Source organism: Ahaetulla prasina, chromosome 6, assembly GCF_028640845.1.
Source record: "Ahaetulla prasina isolate Xishuangbanna chromosome 6, ASM2864084v1, whole genome shotgun sequence".
NCBI lineage: Eukaryota > Metazoa > Chordata > Lepidosauria > Squamata > Colubridae > Ahaetulla > Ahaetulla prasina.
In genome coordinates, this window is record NC_080544.1 from 2,001,313 (window position 1) to 2,025,598 (window position 24,286).

Here is a 24,286-nt window from a genome sequence, read left to right on the forward strand (position 1 = left end):
CACTCTTCTCCCCCCGCCGGGACAGCTGGCGGGCCGGGGCGTGGCCGGGGAGGGCTTCGCAGCCATCTTGGGCCGCGTTGCTGCCGCCGCCGCCTCCTCCTCCTCCGCCGCCGCCGGTCTCCTCGCCAGGCGCGGCTCCCGCGGGGAAGGTAACTGTGGAGAGGGCCCCGGGCGGCGGGTTTCCCACGACCGCTCAGCGGGACTCCCGGGGTTCTTTCGGACTCTACCCGGCGCCTTCGGGGGTGGGTGGGTGGGTGGTGGCGGTTCGTATTTGCGGGAAGGCGGCGGCTTCTCGACCCTGTTTGGAGTCGGCTCCGGGAGTGGCCGCTTTAGGCCGTCCTGGGACGGGCCCGAGTGTGGCCTGTAAGGTAGAGAAGTTGTTGTGGCCCCGGAAGCTCCTCGCAACCGGCCGGTCCCTGGGCCACCGCCGCGGTTGTGTTTGCCACGGCACAAAGCGGGGATTGTGTGCAAACCCAGCCCGCCTGGATCGTCTCAAGGGTGTCCCGGGACTCCGGGCAGCTGCCGAAACGGGCCGGGCTCACTTAGGGGCAGATCCGAAGCCGCTTCATTAACAACGACGACGTCGTATTTTCTCGGTTAATATATATATGTATATATATATTGGATATAATATATATATATATATAGAATATAAAATGATATAAATATTAGATAGATAGATAGATTCGGTTAAAATATTTATACAGCAAGGGATGCAGTAAAGCAGCCAAATATTGCGCATGCATATATATATATATATACACACACAGTGGTGGGATTCAGCCAGTTTGCACCACTTCGGGAGAACCGGTTGTTAACTTTCTGAGCAGTTTAGCAAATTGGTTGTTGGAAGAAGTCATTAGGGCAGAGAACCGGTTGTTAAATTACTTGAATCCCACCACTGTATGTATATACACACACTGTATATACACACACTGTATATACACACACACACGCACACATGTACATATATATGTATATATGTGTGTGTGTGTGTGTATGTGTATATATGTATGTGTATATATGTATATGTATATATGTGTGTGTATATGTATAAAAAAATTTGATGCTTTACAGCAGGGGTCTTCAACTTTGGCAACTTTAAGACTCGTGGACTTCAACTCCTAGAAACCCTCAGCCAGCAAAGCGGGCTGAGGGATTCTGGGAGTTGAAGTCCACAAGTCTTAAAGTTGCCAAGGTTGAAGACCCCTGCTGTAAAGTGTTGCTTCCTTTTGCATCCTTTTAGCGGAGATGAAACCCAAGTTGAAGTCCCTTTCTGAAAATGTGTAATTGTGACTTGGGATCAAACCGTGGTTAAACCAAGGCATCATAATGTTCAGTGTGTCAAACAAGTTTTATGTGGGGGGGGTCTTTTTTTCTGGCTTTGGTATGGTTCGGTATGGTTTATATCAGTGGTAGTCAACCTGGTCCCTACCGCCCACTAGTGGGCATTCCAGCTTTCATGGTGGGCGGTAGGGGTTTTGTCCGATACTGAAGCACTTTCCTTTTTTTTTTAATTTAATTGACTTTAAAAAAAATTTCATAGCATTATTTAAAAACATTTTTGTTAGGTTTTCATAAAATTCCCCATGACAATCTAAATTTCTGAAAATATACTATTTGTATCGCCCGCGCATAAGTTTAGTTCACGTTACATAAGTGAAACTAAATGACGCTATAGTGCGACCACAAACAGAAGAGCCTCGTCCCAGAATAGCTTACGCATCTCCCCCCACACCACCCAGCTGTAACAGACAACGAGAGCTGGTAGCCAGTGCCCCCCCCCAAACCCAATCCACGATGCGCGAGAGGCATGCACAGACGACAATACATGGCGCATTACTGTGGAACCGGTGGGCGGTTAGAAAATTTTACTACTATCAGAGATACCAAAGTGGGTGGTAGGTACAAAAAGGTTGATTACCCCTGGTTTATATGATTCATAATGAGGCCTCAAGCCCTCTTGATTGAAGAGACTTTGGTTTAGATTAGAATATGTGAATATATTATATTCCAAAAGTGGTTTGTCCTTACCTGTTAAGCCATGATTTATTTAGGGAAGGGATCACCAGGTAAACGGGTTGTCAGAGGGTGACAAGAGTTCACACAGATCCCTGAGCTATAAGCCATGATTTACAAACCACGGTGCTGGATCTGCACAACTTGGTCAGACCCGGAGCGCAGAAGGGGAATAACTTTTAACTACACTAAGTTGCATGGTGTCGCTGCCCTGGGCTTTCTGTTAATCATGGCTAAGATACTCAGCCAAGCAAGAGTGCCACAGCTCATCAGGTAGACTGCTCCTATCCAGAGTGACAGTGCAGGGAGCAGAGGAAGCCTTGGCTTTCTTCCCCCATCCCGGGGAGGGGGTGCTGTGCAAGGGGTTTTGCCTGGCATACTGTCCCCATTGGAAACACTGCAGCTGTGATTTGTGGCTGCTCTTAACTTGTGCTGTGTTGGAGGCCATGATTCCAGGCTATAGTTAAACTACTCCACCTTAAAGTCAGTTCAAATGGCCTGTTTTGATTGGGTAATGGGGCGTGTGTTGTTACCCCAGGAAAAAAAGAAAAAAAATTCCCAGTTTTAGATAATCTACCCAGATTTGGGAAGCACTGGTGTAAGCCAAAGAATAGAAGCTATTAAGCCTTACTACAGTTGGCCTAGTTGCAGGAGAGGAACCCTGGGCTGTGGTCAGCCACCATTTGTACCCATGAGTTTTTACAATTTATTTTCCTAAACCGTAATGTCAATATCCAGGCAGAAATCCCTGTTAATGTTAAGTCCCTCATAATGATGGGCAGTAATAAAATGTGCAAGATGGAGCCACACAACCCAGGTGTCGTCTCCTCCTGAGTATTTCTTACCTCTTCTGCACCACTGGGAAATGAAATGCAGTCAGTAAGAAGTTGGGGGAAGGTTTAGCCCCTCCCCCCCTCAAAAAAGCTCAGTTTTTGCAACCAGTTAGGCCCTCATATTTGTTTAAGGAATTTGTTTTGATGAATGCCTGAAAAGTTAAAGCAAACTGCAGGTTTGCTGTCTCTGGGAACCTAGCTGGCTATGGAAGACCATGTCATGTGAAGCAGGGGCTTATCCAAGGTTCACACCAAACATGAATCAGCCCGATAGAGGAACTGGGACATTGTGTACTTGTGTCTGATTCAAAGTGTATCAGGATAAGGAAAAAGTGGCCCTCCTAGACTTTCACAGGGGTGGGGACAAGTCACGCTCAAGCATTCACAGTGTGCTAAGAGGACTCCAGATGAAAGAAGGAGATTGTTGGGCTTTGAAAAGTACCAAAGAGCCTTATCCAACATAGTTACGGGAAGTCTGTTTAGTCATTACTAGCTTCCCTCTTGGCTTGGATAAGCTGTGGCGGCTACGTTCCCACAGTCTAAGCCACAGTCAGACAAACCGTAAATAGAGCTTAACATGAATTTCTAAGTCAAGTTCGTTTTTTCAGCAGACTCTGTAAAAGAAAGGAGGTAAACGCTAAAGGTCATATCATTGTCATATTACAGATCATCTTTGTTTTCATAATGCTGAGTTATGCAAGATCAAAGGTCCAGCGATACCAAATGCTGCCATGGCCCTAAAGTTGATCTGAGGCATGCATAGATCTTTCTGTTTTTTTCCCCATGGAATTCATCAAAGTCTACTTTGAACCTGAAAAATTGGGTTCTTACTTTTGCTAGCACAATAGCGGAAAAGTAAATGTACCCTTGATTTTTGCACAGATCATGGCTATCCCCACTGATAAAATGATAACTAACCATGAGTCCCTGTAGCCCAAAAAAATGTTTCCAAGTATGTCATATGGATTTTACAGAGAATCTCTCTCAAATGGCCTTTGAAAGGCAGATGATATTTATACCCATTAATTATGCACATAAGATCCCTGATCCAGTTAATCTGTGATGTCCTGGTGCAAGTCATCCTCAATCCTTGTGATTATTATGCAACAAAATATGAAAATACACAATATATTGGTTGGAGAAGATGTCATAAAGTTTACAACTCCTATTTTTTATAGAGTCATTATAGCACGAACTAATGGGGATGCATAATTGGATCATCAGACACTTCTTGTTTAATTGCTTAATTTAATTACATATTCTTTTTACTTTGCATTTTTTATACAGCTGAAAGCAAACAGGTGCCTTAGCCAAACAGTAACCAGGGCCAGTAAGCCAGGTTAGCCAAACAGTAATCAGAGCAGGAAAATCAGCGAAGCAGGCAAGCCCCACAAGACAGGCACAGTAATCTCCAGGCGTCAGCAAGTGCACACGAGGCTTCACAGATTCAACGCTTGTTCCCAACAATTGCCCCTCCCACCGGCATCTCCTTACATCTCATTCCTGAGGTGTGCCATGTGAAGGGGGGCAGGGCACTCTCCTCCCTTGTAGCTGTCTCAGTCTGCGTTGTTCTCGCCTTCTCTCTCTTCTCTCCGTGCTCTAGTATCAGGAGCGGATGGTCCTTGCTCTTCGCCTGAGCTCTGTCTCTCCTCCTCCTTCCTGTCTGCAAACCTTTCTAATCCTGAAAAGCCTTGCCCGGCCTGGTTCTGCCCTTCCCCAGTTTCCTCCAAAGCCCATGGAGCTGCCTTCTCAATCTCTGTCCTCTTGTTCCAGCTCATCTTCCCCCACAGATTCGGACTCCGATGGGGGCATGACACATATGTTTTTGGGTCTATGGGATATGCAGTCTAGCTGAAGAAAAAGGGATTGAGTGCTGGGCCCTGGGACCCAGCCTGGTCCAGTATCTCTCCTCCAGTTCAGCAGGTTTTGAGCCAGAGCTAACGTGTTTCCCCAAAAATAAGACCCTGTCTTATATTTTTTGAACCCCGAAATAAGCACTTGCCCTTATTATTTTAGGGAGCTTGGAGCTTGCCGTCTTGCCTGATTTCCAGCTCCATCTCATTTCTCGCTGTTGTGCACAGAGAAACAAGTTGTATTGTAAAATTTTGGCAAGGGCTTATTTTAGCGCATACACAGATTTTTTAGAAAAAATAAATTATTGTGTTAAAAAAAGTCTTGTTCTGATATTTTTCAGCCTTTCTTTTCTCTGTAAGCCTTTGTATCTCAAACCAGCTCTGCTGGTTTAAATTCAGGTTTAATATTAACTATATTTCGGGCCTAATTTAGTTTTAGGCTTTTAAACTTTTTAATATTATTAATATTGCTGAGACTTACTTGTTAGCAATTATATACTGCTGACAACTGTGTCCCTCAGCAACTATTAATAATAAAGTCTAAAAGCCCAAAACTGAGTAAACTAGAAGAGTAGGAACAAGAACAAAAGGGATGCGCTAGCTCAGTGGCTAAGACGCTGAGCTTGTTGATAGAAAGGTCGGCAGTTCAGCAGTTTGAATCCCCAGTGCCACGTAACGGGGTGAGCTCCCATTACTTGTCCCAGCTTCTGCCAACCTAGCAGTTTCGAAAGCACGTAAAAATGCAAGTAGAAAAAATAGGGACCATCTTTGGTGGGAAGGGAACAACGTTCTGTGCGCCTTTGGCATTTAGTCATGCCAGCCACATGACCATGTCTCGTCTTCGGACAGCACTGGCTCTTTGGCTTTGAAATGAAGATGAGCATGGTTCCCTAGAGTCAGGAATGACTAGCACATATGTGCAAGGGAACCTTTACCTTTAAGAACAAGAAATGTCTGTATATAAGAGAAAATTAGGAATAAATGTGGGTTAATTGGCCCTAATGAACAACATCAGTAATCATAGTGCTTTCTCATAGCTTTGACAAATCTGTGATTTAATAGAATATTTAACATCTGATCTCTGGAATAGGTCAAGGAATTATTTTTTATCAGTTACTCCAAATTAATTAATTTCTTAGATGATCTTAAATATTGGTCGTCTTTTCCTCCCTTCAAATGCTACACCCTTCATTTATCAATTAATTACAGTTACTTTCTTTGTGTAGCTATGAAATCTGCAGAAAGCTTAGTAGGTAATGCGATCTGCTGCTGTTGATCTAAGGGTAGCAGTGTTAATCATTAAATAAACATAACTAAAGGTAATTATAAATATGATTGCTTGCTACCCCAGCCCAGCAGATATATATTACTTAGGATCTTAAGGTATTGGCTTGATTTATACATCATGCTAAGGTGTGGTTTATTTTAACCATAATTTGAGGAACAGGCCGTTTACTTCATATCCCATTAAGACATGGATGGAATATATCATAGTTCCAACATTACTCTGGGTTCCCACAACGTTAAGCTATAAACCATGATTTATAAAGCGAAGAAGTGATTTAGTTGAATTTGTATTGATAAATCCAGATAGGTGCAAATCTGTCCTCTAGCTAAAGGCTAAAATTTTCTCTTGGATCAAAGCTGTTTTACCAAAAAAAATACCACCTGAATTGGTACATGATCTGGTTCACCTACAGCTCAGAGTTTAGTGTTGGGGTTTGGTTCATTTTTAGCATAATATATTTAATGAGCTCATCCACTGAGTTTCCTGCTGTGTGCAAACAGAGCTGGTATAGTTTCTTCAGCAAATTATGGATTTAAAAATCGGAGTTAACACGAGGCGAGAAGAGTTGCTTAAATTGTGACTTCCAGTTTCCAAAGAGTGATTGTAACAAAGAAAGGGGGTGAGAGCTCTAAAGCAAGGGTCTCCAACCTTGGCAACTTTAAGCTTGGTGGACTTCAACTCCCAGAATTCCCCAGCCAGCAAAGCAAAGCTGGCTGGGGAATTCTGGGAGTTGAAGTCCGCCAGGCTTATAAGATGCCAAGGTTGGAGAGCCCTGCTCTAAAGTACAAAATGGTTTAATTTTATACTAATGCCTGTGCATGTGTCCTCCCAACAGAAAATGATCCACAGCCTGTTTCTTATAAATTCTTCTGGGGACATATTCTTGGAGAAGCACTGGAAGAGCGTTGTCTGCCAATCTGTGTGTGACTATTTCTTCGAAGCTCAGGAAAGAGCAGCTGATGTGGAGAATGTGCCTCCCGTCATTCCCACCCCTCACCACTTCCTCATCAGCATCTACCGAGACAAAATCTTTTTTGTGTCTGTCATACAGACGGAAGTGCCACCGCTTTTTGTCATTGAATTCCTCCATCGCGTAGCAGATACTTTCCAGGTTCGTCTACACAGAATAGTTGCATGGATTTAGGAGAGAAATGTGCATTTCAGTTCATCTCTGGCTGCCTAGTTACATTTTAAAGTTCTGGATCATTTCCATGTATCAGTGGAAAGATATCTTGAGTTTTAAGTACATGTTCCATAAAAATTGTTTATTTATTTGTCAAACATGTACAAGATAGCAGGTATAGGTATAAACATAAACAAAGGAATTAAGTACAGATAAATGGGGACAGTAAAACAGGGACGGTAGGCACGCTGGTACGCTTATGCATGCCTCCTTTATGGACCCCTTGGGAATGGGGTGAGATCCATGGTAGACAGTTTGAGGTTGAAGCTGTGAGGATTTGAGGATATAACAATGGAGTCGGGTAGAGCATTCCAGGCATTGATCACTCTGTTGCTGAAGTCATATTTTCTGCAATCGAGTTTGGAGCAGTTTACCTTGAGTTTGTATCGATTGTTTGCCCATGTACTATTGTGGTTAAAACCGAAAAAGTTGTTGACAGGCAAGACATTGTAGCAGACAATTTTGTGTACAATGCTTAGGTCAGACCGTAGGCAGCGCAGTTCCAGATTGTCCAAGCCCTGATTTCAAGCCTGGTGGCATAAGGGATTCTATTGTGAGTGCTATCTTGCAGGTTTTAGCATTAGCACCCTGCAGATGCCTCTGGATACTAGTATGGTAGAGAAGAGCAATATTAGAAATGTTTATTTTTATATAGAAGCCTTAAAAGACATGGGCATTGCTGAAGCTATGTTAATGTCCAATATATAAATTGTAATTATGGACAGAAAGAACAGTAGAAATTCAGTTGGGACAAATGAAGGACTATCATATTTAGAAAAGAGGTCATTAGGAGTTTGGCGTTTGTAACTATCCAAGTATAACTTGAAATTTCCAGAATGGAACATCTATCTATAACTTTGTCTTGAGGAACTCAGATTTCATTATGCCTTGTTGACAGCAGATCTCCAGAATGACAGATATGGATGAGAAGCGTTCACGTTACCTAATCCAGTCTTGCTGTCCTATTTTTAAGCCTCATGCTTCCATTCTTTGCAACAGGGGAAACTTAACACATGAGGAAGGAGCAGAAATGGTAGCTGGTTAGGGACTTTCAGATCTTCTGCTCCATACAAGTAGCCTGATTCAGTCCCTCATTTTCAATTTTTCCAAAGCGGAATTAGCCAACCTCACAAAGAATCACTGTTTTAGGGTTAGATTTCTTTCTTCCAGCAAAACATGCCAAATTATTTTAGTGTTATTTGTTGAGCGTAAATCAAACAGATTTCAGGTCTATTTAGGGCGGTAGAATTTTTGTCACTAAAATGGTTTCTTTCAAACTGCATTACTGAATGCTCCGAGAGTGACATTAGCAGGTAGAAATTGGCCAATGCAGAAACATAGATAGGGAGGTTTATGGGTGTCCATTCGGCTTTTATGCTTTCTTAATTGTTAAACGTGGTTAGGCTTAACCAGACAATATGATGAAATCTATGAGCATCCCCAATAGCTACAGGTAGCTATAAACTCTTAACCTAAAAGCAGTCTGCTACTGTACTGAGGAAAAGGCTTGTGTAAGTTTGTTGTAACGACTGCACATCAGGACACATACAATTTCTATCCATGGATCTCTACTGAATGTGTGTCCAAAATAATTATGTTCTACACCTTCTGATGAAGAGCCCATCTAATTTATAAACTATGGGCGGGGGGAGGAATCCATGCTGTCTGAATAGATGAATGGATGTTAAATTACAGGAGCTGTCTTTTAAGCAGAAGCCTGGTTTTTTTTCTAAGTGCAGGTAGAGCAATTAACTGGAATAAACTATCTTCTTTGTATTCTTTCAATGGATTTAGGATTACTTTGGAGAATGTTCCGAAACTGCCATTAAAGACAATGTTGTTATTGTGTACGAGCTTCTTGAAGAAATGCTGGACAATGGTTTCCCCCTGGCAACAGAATCCAATATACTGAAGGAGCTCATTAAACCGCCCACAATCCTGCGCTCAGTGGTCAATTCCATCACAGGTACTGCGGCAGCTTCCCAGTGCTTCCAGCTAGTTTATTTGTTTATTAGAATAGAATAGAGTTACAGAGTTGGAAGGGACCTTGGAGGTCTTCTAGTCCAACCCCCTGCTTAGGCAGAAAACCCTACACCACTTCAGACAAATGGTTATCCAACATCTTCTTAAAAACCTCCAGTGTTGGAGCATTCACAACTTTGGAGGCAAGTTGTTCCACTGGTTAATTGTTCTCACTATCAGGAAATTTCTCCTTAGTTCTAAGTTGCTTCTCTCCTTGATTAGTTTCCACCTGTTGCTTCTTGTCCTGCCCTCAGGTGCTTTGGAGAATAGCTGACTCCCTCTTCTTTGTGGCAGCCCCTCAGATATCGGAATACTGCTATGTCACCCCTAGTCCTTCTTTTCATTAGACTAAACATATCCACTTCCAGCATATTCTTTGTATGTTTTAGCCTCCACTCCCCTAATATTAAATATATATTGTCACCCATCTCCCCAATAGGGTGACTCTGGGCAGATTACAGAACATAACAGACTTAACCTTAACAGGTGGGTTAATTTGCACTTTGCAAATGGCAGGTGACATTTGAGGGTCAGGTATGGATTTATTGGTTGTGCTTGAAAACCAGGCCTAGAGCTCGGTGGCCCTTTGTTAACTGATAACCTTAGGAGTTCCTCCTCCATTGCACTTTTACTCCATGAGTGCTGAGTTTATTTACAACCTTCCAGCGAGACTGTGCAGAATATATTTTGAAAAAGAGTGCCTGCTGATTCCTTATATCCTCAGATACCTTTGAAAGATGGGCAGACCTCCCGTTTTCAAAGCTCTATTGGTAAATCTTTAATATTAGTGGATTTTCTTCTGTATTGGGACTTTGTCCAGCTGTTCACCTGCTACTAGGCCACAACATGCACTCACTGAGCCACAATATCGGCTCTTGTTTTACCAATAAACCATCAGAAAACAGGAGCATTTGGTGTTCTGTGTGAACCAAGCCATCTTTTTGGTGCATGTTCTGGATATTTACCATGTAATTTTCCTTGTGGGTTTTATACATTCCAAATTAGGTACTTACCGTACTTTTCAGAATACAAGATACACTTTTTTCCCCCCTAAAAGAGGGTGGAAATGTTGGTACGTCTTATACACCGAATACAGCCATTTTTGGCCTCCCGAAGCCCCACACTTCTTTCCGCAAAAACGGGGCGCGCAGAGGTTTGGTAGGTCTGCAGTGTGCTCCTGAGAGCCGGGGAGGGCAAAAACCTTTTTTTTTCTTGCTTACCTCTTTAAAATCTTGGTGTGTCTTATAGTCCAAAAAATATGGTATATCTACAACAGATATATATTTATCAGTTCTCTTGTCTCCCCCCCCCCCCCACTCCGGTAATAAAGCAAGAAAAGACAGCATTGTATTTGCAGTTTTTAAGTCTTCTGCTTAGGAGGCTGGTTTTTGTAGCAACCTCCTCCCACTGCTGCCTTTTCTAATGGAGTGTTTGTTTCTCATGAACTGTTTTTTTGCCTTTCCAAGGTAGCAGCAACGTGGGGGACACTCTTCCAACCGGCCAGCTGTCCAACATTCCCTGGCGAAGAGCAGGCGTGAAGTACACAAATAACGAGGCCTACTTCGATGTGATTGAAGAAATCGATGCCATCATAGACAAATCTGGTAAAGTGCCCTGCAGACGTAGCTGTTGATAAGATGGGAGGGAGCCATAACCTTTGCTTAACAGATTCTTGCTTGGGAAGGGAAATCTATTGCAATGTACAGTTTTTCAATCACCTTAGTTAAGACTTGAATGGATTTTTTCAGTTGGACTCCCAGAAGGGAGAGCAAAGCAGTGGTTCTTAAAGTAGGGTGATTTGGACATATCTGGGGGGTAATAGGGCAATTTGTAATTGTAAGTGTGTAATTTGAGAATCCAGTTTGAAATTGTCACTGGAGTCTAAACAGTGTTGTGGCCCGCCAGCGGCCAGCAGAGCTGGTGGCAGACTTAGACAGTGAGGAGGTTGGGGAGGAACATGGGCCAGTCCTGGAGTCTGGGGAAGGCTCTGATGAGTGCTCTGCGTCGGAGGCAGAGATGGGGGCCAGGGCCATCTGACAGTTATCAGCTGCCTTCGGAGTCGGATATCAGTGGGACAGAAAAACAGCAGGAGCCTGTTCCCAATGTGTGCGTGCACAGAGCTGCCAGGAGAAGGAAACAGCTAAGGAACAAGGGCCGACTCAGGAGTAAAGGCACAGGTGGACAGTGAATGGCCCCCTCCTATAAGGAATAAAGAGGAGCGAAAGGGGAGGGGAGTTTGCAGGAGACAATTAGTTCAATTCATGAGGGTGAAGATCTGTTCCTGACTTCTTGCCAAGTAATTGCTGCTGCTATAGCATGTTGTTTGGAAGATATCAGCCTGGCAATTTTCCAAGCCTGATAAAGGTTTGTAGTTGTAAAATCCCATGAAAGACTGTTTGCTGGAACTTTGTTGGAGAGGAATTCCCTTTAACCTAAATAAAAGAGGTTTTATTGGGACGTGGTGTCTGCTTCATGATCTTGGGAGGCCTAGGTCAGAACACCTAGTCTGGCCTTTTTTGTGGGGCCATGGCATTGGAGAGAGAAAGGGGGTGTTTGGGTCAAAGAGTTTTAAGAGCAGCTGCAATAAAGGATTAAGGCAGAAAAGGAATAGTTGTCCTAAGGTGAGTTGGGGAGTAATATTTGAATGGCTCGGGGAACGTGGGGCACAGCTCATTCACAGCAAAGAAATTTGCAAAAGGCAGCTGACTTCAACGATGGTCTGGAATGTTCTTCTCACTCAGGTAGTGTTATTTACAGTGTTCTAGGGGAGGAAAAGGGATTTTTATTTTCTGGGACACTCTAATCCAGAGGTCTCCAACCATGGCAACTTTAAGACTTGTGGACTTCAACTCCCAGAATTCTTTGCTGACTGAGGAATTCTGGGAGTTGAAGTCCACACGTCTTAAAGCTGCCAAGGTGGAGACCCCTGCGTCTAATCCATTAATGCATTAGGATTAGACATATTGTTTTGAAATTTCAAACAACTTTGAACAACAGTCACTCCTTTCATGAATGTTACTATTTATTTTAATTATTGATCTTAATTTTTAGTGTACAATTTTAGAGTTTATTTTGCAAGGCCAGTTGTAGAAAGAAATAAAACTAAATACAGAATTTACATTAACAAAATTGGTTCTAGAGGAAAGGTTTGAAAAGAGTTGTGTTGGCTGTTGTAGTTCATCCCCTGGCCGAGTTTTGTAATTCAGTGAACACGGTGAGCAGGGAAATGTAGTCCTTGCCCTTCAGGAGCATCTGGAAGATCATAGACTCCCTTAGTCTGAAATCGTGCAAAACACTTTAAACATCATCTGCAGACACTGTGGAGAGAATACTGTTAAACTTATGAAATTATTTATATCCCAACTTTATTGTTTTTTATAATAACTCAAGGCAACAAACATACCTAATATTCTTTCTTCCTCCTATTTTCCCTGCAACAATAATCCTGTGAGGTGGAATGGGCTGAGAGAGAGGGACTGCCCAAAGGCATCCAGCTGGTTTTCATGCCTAACACTGGGACTAGAACTCATTCAGATGTCATTCAGATTAACAGAGTTGGAAGGGACCTTGTAGGTCATCTAGTCCAACCCCCCCTACCCAAGCAGGAGACCCTACACCATTTCTGACAAATGGCAGTTGAAAGCTTCCAGTGATGAAGCTCCCACAATGTCTGAAGGAAACCTCTGTTCCACTAGTTGATTGTTCTCGCTGTCAGAAAATTTCTCCTTATTTCCAGGTTGAATCTCTCCTTGCTTAGTTTCCATCCATTATTCTTTGTCTGGCCTTCAGGTGCTTTGGAAAATAACTTCACACACACACACCCCTCTCTGTGACAGCCCCTCAAGTATTGGAAGACTGCTATCGTGTCTCCCTTGGTCCTTCTCTTCAATAGACTGGCCATGCCCAGTTCCTGCAACCGTTCATCGTATGTTTTAGCCTCCAGTCCCCTAATCATCCTGGTTGCTCTTCTCTGCACTTTTTCTAGAGTGACTAAAACTGGATGCAGCATTCCAGGTGTGGTCTTCCTAAGGCTTTATAGAGTGGTATTAATACCTCGCTTGACCTTGATTGTATCCTTTTGTTAATGCAATTTAGGATTGTGTTGGCTTTTTTGGCTGCCGTCGCACACTGTTGCCTCATATTTAGCTGATTGTCCACTAAGACTCCAAGATCCCTCTCCCAGTCGCTGCTATTAAGCCTGGTTTCACCTGGTCTTTATGTGTACTTTTGGTTCTGTAGGACTTTCCTTTTCTCTACATTGAATTTCATTTTGTTAGATAGGGCCCAGTGTTCAAGTCTGTCAAGATCCATCTGGATCTTGAGCCTATCCTCCAGAATGTTGGCTAGCTTGGTATCATCTGCAAATTTGGTAAGATCCCCTTCTATTTCCTCATCTAAGTTGTTTAACTCACCGTATCCTGGTTTCTAGGCCAGCACCTGAAGCACTAGAGCAAATAATCTCTCATTTCTTTCTACAGGCTCCACGGTCTTTGCAGAAATCCAAGGTGTCATCGATGCTTGTGTCAAGCTCTCAGGAATGCCGGATCTCTCACTTTCTTTCATGGTAAATGGGAATTTTGTGCTGTTCGCCTAGGGGGAAAGTGCCGTTTGTGTGATTTCTAGCCAAAATTTTGCTTTATTTCCATTCATGCATAAATGTCCCCATCCCAGTGCAGGGTTTCAATCCGTCCGCATTTTTGATCAGTTCAGCCAGAAACGCCTGGGAATTCTCCTTGTCTTTGGCTTCCTTTGACTAGTCTGTGGCCATTGAAACCCGTATGCTGGAAGGGCCCATAAACCAGGCGGCCACTGTCTTTGGAAGGTGCAAGGAGTTAGCACAGAAATAAACCCCAGTCGGTTTTAACTGAGTAAAATCTGGCTGGCTATTTGTTTATATAACCGTGTCTGTTTGGGACCTTCTATCTATTCTCCCAACAAAACAGACTTCCATTCAGAGGGAGAGAAGAAGGCATTCAGAATCCTTTGTGGGGATCTCTATCTTACTTAGGGACTGAGGTTAGTTGAAGATGGAGTCCCCCAAATACTTCTAGAAAAAAACACCCTTCTGTTCAGGGATGGGCTGCTGGGGGTTCGCAGGGGTTTGGGAGAACCTCTAGCTAAGATTCTGTGCAGTTCAGAGGACCCCCCCAAGTCCCACTCCTGGCTGGCCTCACCCACCCCACTCCTCCCCACACAGCCCATTTTGGATGCAGGTAAGTGCAGGGTGCGCACGGAGGCTCAGGGAGGGCAAAAAACGGGCCTATCGGAAGTTCGGGAGGGCCTCCAGAGCCTGGGAAGGCCGTTTTTGTCCTCTTGGAAGCTCAATGAAAGCCCCTGGAGCCCAGGGAGGGCAAAAACGACACACACACACACACATACCCCGTGGTGCAGGAGGCCGACTAGGCCACGTCCACCATGGCCACGTCCACCCAGCAACCGGGCAGAGAACCCCTTGCTAAAATTTTTGAAGCCCACCCCTGCTTCTATTCTCAAGGAGAAAAAAATTGTACTGCAGCAGACCACAAGGCCTGTGATCCAGAAATTAAACTGACCTCATTCAACATGTAAAGGAGAAGCCACCATCCTTCTAAGGTCCCCTTTCTGTCCTCCAAAATCAAAAACCTGTCAAAGGGCCTTGACTCTTGCTTAGGATGGTGGGACTTTATTGTAGAAGAAGCTGTGAAGAATAACCCTTAATGTTTCTAATGTTGCACCATGTTGAAGTTGTGTCTTGCCTGCATCAGAAAAGGAGACCAGAGGTTACTACTAAGCAAAATTTGTATCTCATTGGATAGCTACACCAGCGGTGGATGCAAAAGAGGCCATAAAATGGTTTTTGATAGTTGATAGGGATGAAGTCTTGAGGGATGTTCAGCCATAAGGCCTTGACAAAAGGATCCCAAAGGTGCTTTTTCTAAAGGCAACTGGACTTTTCATTTTTCCCTGAAGGCACTTAGCTTCTCATCCAAGATGCTTCTTCAGAACAGAGTCCAGTTGCCTTTTGAAAAAGCACCTTTGGGACAACAGTGGCCTAAACCAGGGGTATCAAACTCAAGGCCTGTGGGCCAGATGTGGCCCGTGGGGCCAGCCTGGAAATACCACAGGACCGGCCTGCGGTGCCTCTGCTGGCCAAAATCTCCATAGACTCTTGACAAAGGGAGCAGAGTTTTAGACTTGGGCCTGGGGGCAAAGCCACACTACTGTCTTATCAAAAGTGTCCTTTCAGCATGTTTGTTGTCATGATCTAAGTGAAAATAAATTCGAGGAATTGGGCAGGGCTGATTATGAGAGAGAGAAGTGGAGAGGTGTGTTTCTTTGTGAGCAAGCTCTTTTCGGCCTTTTTTCCTTGAGTTTCATACACCAATATAAGTAGGTAAAAAAGATTGTCCTACAGTCATTGCCCTGCCTTTCCCACCATGAATGGAGAATAGGTACTGAATGTTGTTCATATCTGAAGCCTCTTTCTCAGAAATGATCTGGATTAATTCATCGTGAGTTTTGCTTGGGCTCCATCAGACAGAAATAGAAATCCCTTCTGAACTTATCCTTGAGATGGCAGGCACAACATAGGGGAGAGGCCAGCAGGCTTAATCTCATTTTACTGCATTCTGCGTTTTTATTTTTGCTTCCTATAGAACCCGAGACTCCTGGATGATGTTAGCTTTCACCCTTGCATTCGATTCAAGCGCTGGGAATCCGAAAGGGTCCTTTCCTTCATTCCTCCCGATGGAAACTTCAGGCTGATTTCCTACAAAGTCAGCTCTCAAAAGTAAGTTCGTTGGAAGAGCCAAATATATATGTAAATGTTCTGACCTAGGCGTCACAAAAACACGAAGCAGACTCCTTGTCCCGACAAAACCCCTTTTTATTAAGCTAATGTGAATTCCTCTCATTCACATCCAGCAAAGTCTCGGCAAACAACAGTCTTTCCAGGGTGAATTTACAACCACAGACCTTATCAGGCTTGGAAAGCTGCCAGGCCGATACCTTCTGAACACAATGCTGTACAAGAAAAGACTTGACAAGGAGTCTCTGAAAGTCAAGAACAGATCTTCACACTAATGAAATGAACTAATTTTCTCCTGCAAACTCCCCTCCCCTTTTGCTCCTCTTTATTCCCTGTGGGAGGGGCCATTCACTGTCCACCTGTGCCTTTACTTCCGAGTTAGCCCTTGTTCCTTAATTGTTCCCTTCTTCTGGCTGCTCTGCACATGTGCAGCTTGGGAACAGGCACCAGCTGTTCTTCTGCCCCACTTATCTCCAACTCCGAAGGTAGCTGATAATTGTCAGACGGCCCTGGCCCCATCTCTGCCTTCGACACAGAGCACTCATCAGAGCCTTCCCCAGATTCCAGGACTGGCAGATGTTCCTCCTCACTGTCCGAGTCTGCCACTAGCTCCTCTGGCCGCTGGTGGGCCACAACAGTAAAGCTCCTTTGAGGGTCAAGGTGGTCCTGGGCAGAACATTCTCTGGAGCCCCTCCCCCCTTTCCTTTCTTTCACTGCATTCTACATTGGAGCCATTTTTTAGACATTGTTCTTGGCACTAAAGTCCATAGACCAGGAAACAGCCCATGAGGACACCCAAAATATACTGAAATAACTTGGGGTCTTTGTTTTAGGTGATTATTCTCAGGCCTTGAATGGGCGGCATGGTGGCCTAGAGGTGGATCTCTCGCCCCACAATCAGGAAGCTGTGAGTTCGATCCTAGGTAGCAGCAGCAGCTATTTCTGTCTCTGGGCACATAGAGAAAATATCTGCTGCGAACCCCACATAGGCATCGGGAAGGGCATCCGGCCATTCAGTTGCCCCAACTCCACCCCAATTATGGGGTCATTAAAAGAAGAAAAAATTCTCAGGCCTTGAATAAATAATACTGAGCCATGCTTTGATGGACTTCTCTCTGAGTATGGGACCATTACTTTATTAATCCTTCCTCCCTAAAGACATGGTATTTGTTTCTAACGTTTGACTTTATGTCACCTATGAACCTGTTGAGACCACCACCCTGACTTCTTCATCAATACATTCATCTATGTTATGTTCTAGAATTAGCCTTAAGGTCTTTTGCTCATGGAATGAAACTTTAGCATAACAAAGCTTTGCCTTTTTTATTTTTCTTTCTGGTGCCTTTGAGTCAGTGTTGACTCTTGGCAACCGCCTGGACATGTCCATGTGGTCTTCTTGGCAGCAATTTTTGGAAGTGTTTGCCATTGCCTGTTTTCTCATTTGAGAGAGAGAGAGCAACTGATCCGAAGTCACCCAGCAGGCTTCCTACCTGAAGCAGGAGTAGCACTTGAGTCTCCCATCTTTTAGCCTGGTGTCTTTAATTTCTATGCCAAATAGGCTCTAAAGCTACATTACACCAATGAAAATGCTGCACGGATTCAGCATGTAACTGCAGTTCACAGCTGTCAAATAAATGCTTTTGGAGTAAAAAAAATCTATCTAAAGATAGCTTTCTATTTAAGATACAATAATTTAGTTTAGTCAGCATGAAATGGAGCTTAGTTATGTAGCATGAGGCTGTATATTCTGCAATACTTAAATTTTTGGTAAATTCATTCATTGAATCCAAGCTCTGCAAGCTGAAAGAACATGCACTGCATTGATGCATTCACACAATTTCACAGTAAAGGTAAAGGTTACCCTTGCACAAATGTGCTAGTTGTTTCTGACTCTAGGGGACAGTGCTCATCTCTGTTTCAAAGCCGAAGAGCCAGCAGTGTCCGAAGACATCTCCATGGTCATGTGGCCAGCATGACTCAATGCCAAAGGCGCTGTTACCTTCCCATCAAAGGTGGTCCCTATTTTTCTACTTGCATTTTTTATGTGCTTTCGAACTGCTAGGTTGGCAGAAGCTGGGACAAGTAACAGGACCTCACCCTGTTATGTGGCACTAGGGATTCAAACTGCTGAACTGCCGACGTTTTGATCAACAAGCTCAGCGTCTTAGCCACTGAGCCAGCGTGTCCCTAATTTCACAATAACCATGAGTTAAATCATAAAACAAAGTTCAGGAATATTCCTTTATCCCATTGTTTTGCAAATCTGTGTACACTACAAATTCTATAATTGTTTGAAGGGAAATGCATCTGAACCACCAGGCTCTAAGTGTGAGGAGAAAGAGCACCTGTCATTTCAGATCCATCATGGCAGTACTTGTTAGTGGGCATCCACTCACCTGCTGCCTGCCATGTGCATCACCTTGCTGTGTCATTGCCGCATCACCAGCCATCCCATTAAAGTAGGACGGTCAGTGAGTCAATGGCGGGTCAGAGGAGGGGCCACTGCGGGACACAGATGACAGTTTGCTCTTTAAAAATTATGATCTGAATCAAGCCTTTTTACTAGTGGTTTAAATTGTGATTTAAATCGACTTGATTTAAATCCACCCTAGTTAAGGAACCTTCTAACTGCATACTACTTTCATGTAATTCCAGCATGTATATACATTTTGAAAAATGATTAGTTAGTGTGCAATGTTTCTTGAATAGTTAGGGTCTCTACTTCTTGTTGTTTCAGCTTGGTGGCTATTCCAGTGTACGTGAAACATGCAATTACTTTCAAGGAGAATTCATCTTCTGGAAGATTTGATGTTACCATTGGGCCTAAACAGAACATGGGGAAGACAATTGAAGGAGTCATCATGACTGTTTATATGCCCAAAGCGGTACTCAATATGAGCCTGGCACCCACACAAGGCAGCTACGCATTTGATCCAGTCACTAAGGTGAGTCCTGTCCTCCAAATAGTGCATCTCAGCTTGAATTCCCGAACTTCCCATGGATACGGTGGTATTGGCAGAGGGCTGGACTTTCTACCTTTATTCAGATTAGGCCCTGTCACGTAATCCCTTGGTTTTCGGTAGTCACCACCTGACTATTCTGCTCCTTCTGCCCCCCCCTTTTTTTTTTAATATGCTGACGATACTCAGCTGTACATTTCCACCCCAAACCACCCCAACGAAGCCGTCGATGTGATGGCTCGGTGTCTTGAGGCCATTCGGGTCTGGATGGGGACGAACAAACTCGACTCAACCCATCCAAGACGGAGTGGCTGTGGATACCAGCGTCCTGGCACAGTCAGCTAACCCCATTGCTGACTGTGGGGGGCGAATCGTTAGCCCCCAGGGAATCGGTGCGCAATTTAGGCGTTCTCCTGGACGCACGGCTATCTTTAGAAGACCATCTGACGGCCGTCGCCAGGGGAGCTTTTCATCAGGTTCGCCTGATTCGCCAATTGCGCCCTTTCCTGTATCGGGACTTGTTATGCACAGTCACTCACGCCCTCGTTACTTCCCGGCTGGATTACTGCAATGCTGTCTATATGGGGCTCTCCTTGAAAAGCACCCGGAGACTCCAACTGGTACAGAATGCGGCCGCGCGGGGGATTGAGGGAGCACCTCGTACCTCCCATGTAACATGTCTCCTGTGCAGGCTGCACTGGTTGCCGGTGGTCTTCCGGGTGCGCTTCAAGGTGCTGGTTATCACCTTTAAAGCGCTCCATGGCATGGGACCGGGATACTTACGGGACCGCCTGCTGCCGCCAGTTACCTCCCATCGTCCGGTGCGTCCAGTCCGCTCTCACAGAGAGGGCCTCCTTAGGGTGCCGTCGGCCAACCAATGTCGGCTGGCGGCTCCCCGGGGGAAGAGTGTTCTCTGTGGGGGCTCCGGCCTTGTGGAACGATCTGCCGGTGGGACTCCATCTTCTCCCTGATCTTCGGACCTTTTAAGCGCGAGCGCAAGGCCTTCTTTTTTCACCAAGCGGGGCTGGCCTGATTGATTTTAATACTGTGGGTTTTTAGTGGGCTTTTAACAGGGGTTTTATTCTATTTTGTAATTTTCTTACTTAATATTTTTAACATACAGCGATCGAATTAATTTTTAAACTGGATATTGTATTTTTAAATTTTTTGGATTATTGGTGTTTTATTTGCTGTACACCGCACTGAGTCTTCGGAGAAGGGCGGTGTAAAAATTTGAATAAATAAATAAAAAGTTTTAGAAAACAAACATTTTCCCCCCTTTTTCCCTCCTCCCCCCCTCAAAGCCCCCTTCTCCCTATGTATCCTGATATCCAAGCGAAATGTTGGAGATGTGAGTGTGATGATGCTACATATTTTCATATTTGGTGGACTTGCAAGAAAATTAAGGCCTTTTGGATAAGAATTTGGTGGATTATACAAAATGTCTTGAAGAAGAAGATAAAGTTGCTGCCGCAATTTTTCCTTTTGGGAATTATAACGGATTGTACGGTGACTGAGATTAAATTGATCTTGAACTTAATAACAGCAGCAAGACTGCTGATTGGACAATATTGGAAGAAAAAAGAATTACCTACAATAGAAGAATGGATATTGAAAGTTATCAACTTGGCTGAGATGGCAAAAATCTCCTTCTGCCTTTTGAGTGAAATTCTGGATATATATTACAGGAAGCCTCCCACTACGGTTTCACACAAAAACATCAGGTCTTGCAACAGGTTGAAATATAACTGGCGTTTGTTCTTGTAATGTCTATTGTGGGATTAGTTAGAATGGCACAGAATGAGTTCCAAGCTTGTGGTTTTTCTGAAAGTATTATCTGGACCCTGTCTTATTTTCGGGGAAACACGGTAGCATCAATGCATTGCTTTCGATGTGTATTCCCTATTCTCTTATAATCCCTTCCACTCCAATGAACATAAATATAATCAATTCCCTTCTAACTAGCTATCTCAACACCGGTGTGACCATTCCAAAGGTTGAGGGGGGGAGGGGAAATGAGAGCACAGTTGCAATACAAACAAGGGATTCAGAATTTGTTGAAAGAAATGTCTTAGGCTAGTTGTGTTTCTTTGATCTCTAAGGCACACACACATACACAGAAACTCACACGATTTCTTCATAACATTGCTGTTAGGACTGGGAAGACACAGTAGAGGGCAATATGACTGTGGTTTTAAAAAGCACTTTATAAATGTTTTTAATGATTATTTAGGTGTTAACATGGGATGTTGGCAAAATCATCCCTCAGAAGCTGCCTACTCTGAAAGGGATGGTGAATTTACAGTCTGGAGCTCCAAAGCCAGAGGATAACCCAAGTTTGAACATTCAATTCAAGATCCAACAATTGGCTATTTCTGGTAAGACAAGCTTAGAAAGACTTTGATCTAAATTCCTGTTGTGGCTGACTTAACATAATAAGATTATACAATGCAAACATACCAAATTCCAGAGCTATTCTGAAAGCTAAAGTAACTGAAAGGAAATTCACAACAACCCTAATTTTCAACCCAGCTGCTCCCTACATGCATAGTTGTTTGATACTACGCACAGATAAACTTCTCCGCCCGTTACAAACACAAATCCTTTTATTTATTTTTTTGTCCATTGCTGGAATTTCATCTGCATGGAGCCTGCAACAGATTGTTAGAGTGGGCCCACCCTTGTAGAGTTTTCTGGCGGTGATGGTGGACTTGCCTTTCATGGATATGTTTGAGGAAAAATCAGACTCATGCACTGAGTAGGCAAGGATGTCCTCAGTGGCCTTAACATTAGACTTTTATTATTATTATTATTTATTGAATTTTTATACCGCCCTTCTCCCGAAGGACTCAGGGCGGTGTACAGCCAGAGATAAAATACAGAATATGTACAATTAAAACAAATTAAAACATAGCAAAATTACAAAAACGGCTAATAATTAAAATTAAATTTAAAATATTTAAGAATATTAATAAAACCCCAATTTAAAATCAAACTATTATGCCAGTCCCGCTTGAATAAATAAGTATGTTTTTAGCTCACGACGGAAGGTCCGAAGATCAGGCACTTGACGTAGGCCAGTGCTTGATATTCTCAGTGTCCTCTTCAGCTCTGGGAGCTTTGGTCTTCCTCTAGGTCTGAAGTTTTCCACTATGGCAGTTTTCCTTTTTTTTTTTTTTTTTCAGATCTCACAGTCAGCATTTTGTGGCTGCTTTAGGTTGATGGGGATGCAGTGGCTAAGACACTGAGCTTGTTGATCGAAAGGTCGGCAGTTCAGCGGTTCGAATCCCTCGTGCCGCGTAACGGGGTGAGCTCCCGTTGTCCCAGCTTCTGCCAACCTAGCAGTTCGAAAGCATGTAAAAAATGCAAGTAGAAAAATAGGGACCACCTTTGGTGGGAAGGTAACATCGTTCCATGCGCCTTTGGCATTGAGACATGTCGGCCACATGACCATGGAGACGTCTTTGGACAGCGCTGGCTCTTCGGCTTAGAAACAGAGATGAGCACCGCCCCCTAGAGTCGGGAACAACTAAGCACATATGTGCGAGGGGAACCTTTACCTTTAAGGTTGATGAGCCAGCTTAACCTTTGTTGGGAAAATATTGCTGTATTCCCCATCAAGGGGCAGGGGAACTAAAAGATCTTAGCTGCACACTATAGTTACAATTCTTCCATAATTTCCTGAAATACGCTGTTCTGATATGTGTTCATTATTTATTTCAGGACTGAAAGTAAACCGCCTTGACATGTATGGAGAAAAATACAAACCATTTAAAGGTGTGAAGTACATCACAAAGGCAGGGAAGTTCCAAGTACGAACATGAAGCTCAAGATCTCTGCTTTTCTGGCAGATGGTTGTGTGTGTGTATGTGTGTGTGTGCGCGCGCGTGTGTGTATGTCTTCCAGCCTCAGAGAAAAATGAGCATTAGTTACTTAAATTCCTCTTAAATGCCAATTTCAGCCATTCCTCTGAATATATCCATTCCACATAATCCTGATTTCCACGTTTAGTAATAGTTAAGTTGGTCTTGTTTTTTTCTACGTGGCTTTCAAAGAGAAACCTTTTGTAAGTAGGATTGGTTGTTTCTGGTGGGCTTTGTGGATTTGGGCTTGTCTTGACCTCCTGGGCTGTCCTTCGAACCAGCTATTCCTGAACACTGCCACATAAAGCATCGAAGCACAAGAATGAAGGAAGAACCTGGATTGGACAGAAAGGAAGCCGAGTCTGAAGCGGAGAAAGAAACAATACGGCAAGCGGTTTCTGAAAACAGATCTCTGAGAAAGCCCCCCTCCCCCTCTTGACAAAAGACTCTCTCACGGAACAAAAACAAACAAACAAACAAATCCTTTTTCTGCAGGATTAATACCACCCTGCCTTGTTTTTAGTCAAAACTGCCTTATCAGCTTGAGAATTCAGCAGACAATCTGTAGCCAATGTTAAGATTTTTTTTTTAACCACAATTTGCTTTGAAAATGAATGAATGGGATATGGAGCCTGATTTGTTTCAGTTACCTCTGCATTTACAGATGTCAGACCTCGCACCTGTGACTGTTTCTGCCCTTCACACCTGCCAAGTAGCTCATCTGAGGTGGTGGTGCCGCTTGTTTTCTGGTGAAATAAAAGGGAACGTAGCTGTACCAACGTCACTTGGGCACCTTAATTTTCAGGCTCTGCCAAGTGGCCCAAGGGTCACAAGACAAAGATGGGATTTCTGCAGTTAGTTTTAAAATGTTGATGATGGTAACATCAGTGCCTCCTTTCAGATCTCGGTTGCAGGGAAAAATCTGGGTGAAATATAACACAAACGATGAAGGGGAAGGCAATGCTCCTGGCAGAACCAAATTATTTGTTTATGAAAAAAGCCACACGGTTATAAAGAAATGCTCTTATTTGATTGTACTCATATTCTTTGTGAGGTCATTGTGTCACCACGGCAACCTTGGCTGGACAGAGACCCAAAGTTTCCCAAGTTCCATAATTAAATGGAGACTTGAAACAAGAGAAAACCAATTTCGTCTTTGTTTTGTATTTCTGACACAATTCACATTTGCATCTAAGACAGTCCCACGGACGAGTGGAGAAGATGAATCTAGTTCTCGCATAATCGTGGGACAGGATTTAAAGATTCGTATTCTGAAACAAAAGGTGCCAATTGTGAGATGTTAGGTGCATTGTTCTGTGGGGTAAATATACATCTATTTCTTATTGTAATGGCAGAATCATATCTATTTGCAATTATTTTAATTCCCTCAAGGGAAATTGAAATAGCCCTTGTCCTCTTATCATTATCATTTATAGCCATGTTTCACAGACGAGATCATGAAAAGGTATGTGGGGTCT

At 43.6% G+C, this 24,286-nt stretch overlaps 1 protein-coding gene across 1 annotated transcript; it reads left to right on the top strand.

Moving 5' to 3' along the window:
- Positions 1 to 12: 12 nt before the first annotated feature.
- AP3M1 (adaptor related protein complex 3 subunit mu 1) lies at positions 13 to 23,952 on the top strand. Its single transcript, XM_058188633.1, has 9 exons — positions 13 to 149; positions 6,829 to 7,104; positions 8,971 to 9,142; positions 10,665 to 10,802; positions 13,677 to 13,762; positions 15,834 to 15,967; positions 18,723 to 18,930; positions 21,179 to 21,323; positions 22,669 to 23,952. The coding sequence occupies exons 2-9, from the start codon at positions 6,832 to 6,834 to the stop codon at positions 22,767 to 22,769; spliced, it is 1,257 nt and encodes a 418-aa protein (XP_058044616.1). The 5' UTR covers positions 13 to 149; positions 6,829 to 6,831; the 3' UTR covers positions 22,770 to 23,952.
- Positions 23,953 to 24,286: the final 334 nt, after the last annotated feature.

What these genes read in the sequence shown, in the direction of transcription:
- AP3M1 (XM_058188633.1), top strand. Translation starts at nt 6,832, where the DNA reads ATGATCCACAGCCTGTTTCTTATAAATTCTTCTGGGGACATATTCTTG. An exon ending in TGCCATCATAGACAAATCTG is followed by an intron (nt 10,803 to 13,676) that starts GTAAAGTGCCCT and finishes TTCTTTCTACAG; the next exon opens with GCTCCACGGTCTTTGCAGAA. An exon ending in CCAACAATTGGCTATTTCTG is followed by an intron (nt 21,324 to 22,668) that starts GTAAGACAAGCT and finishes TATTTATTTCAG; the next exon opens with GACTGAAAGTAAACCGCCTT.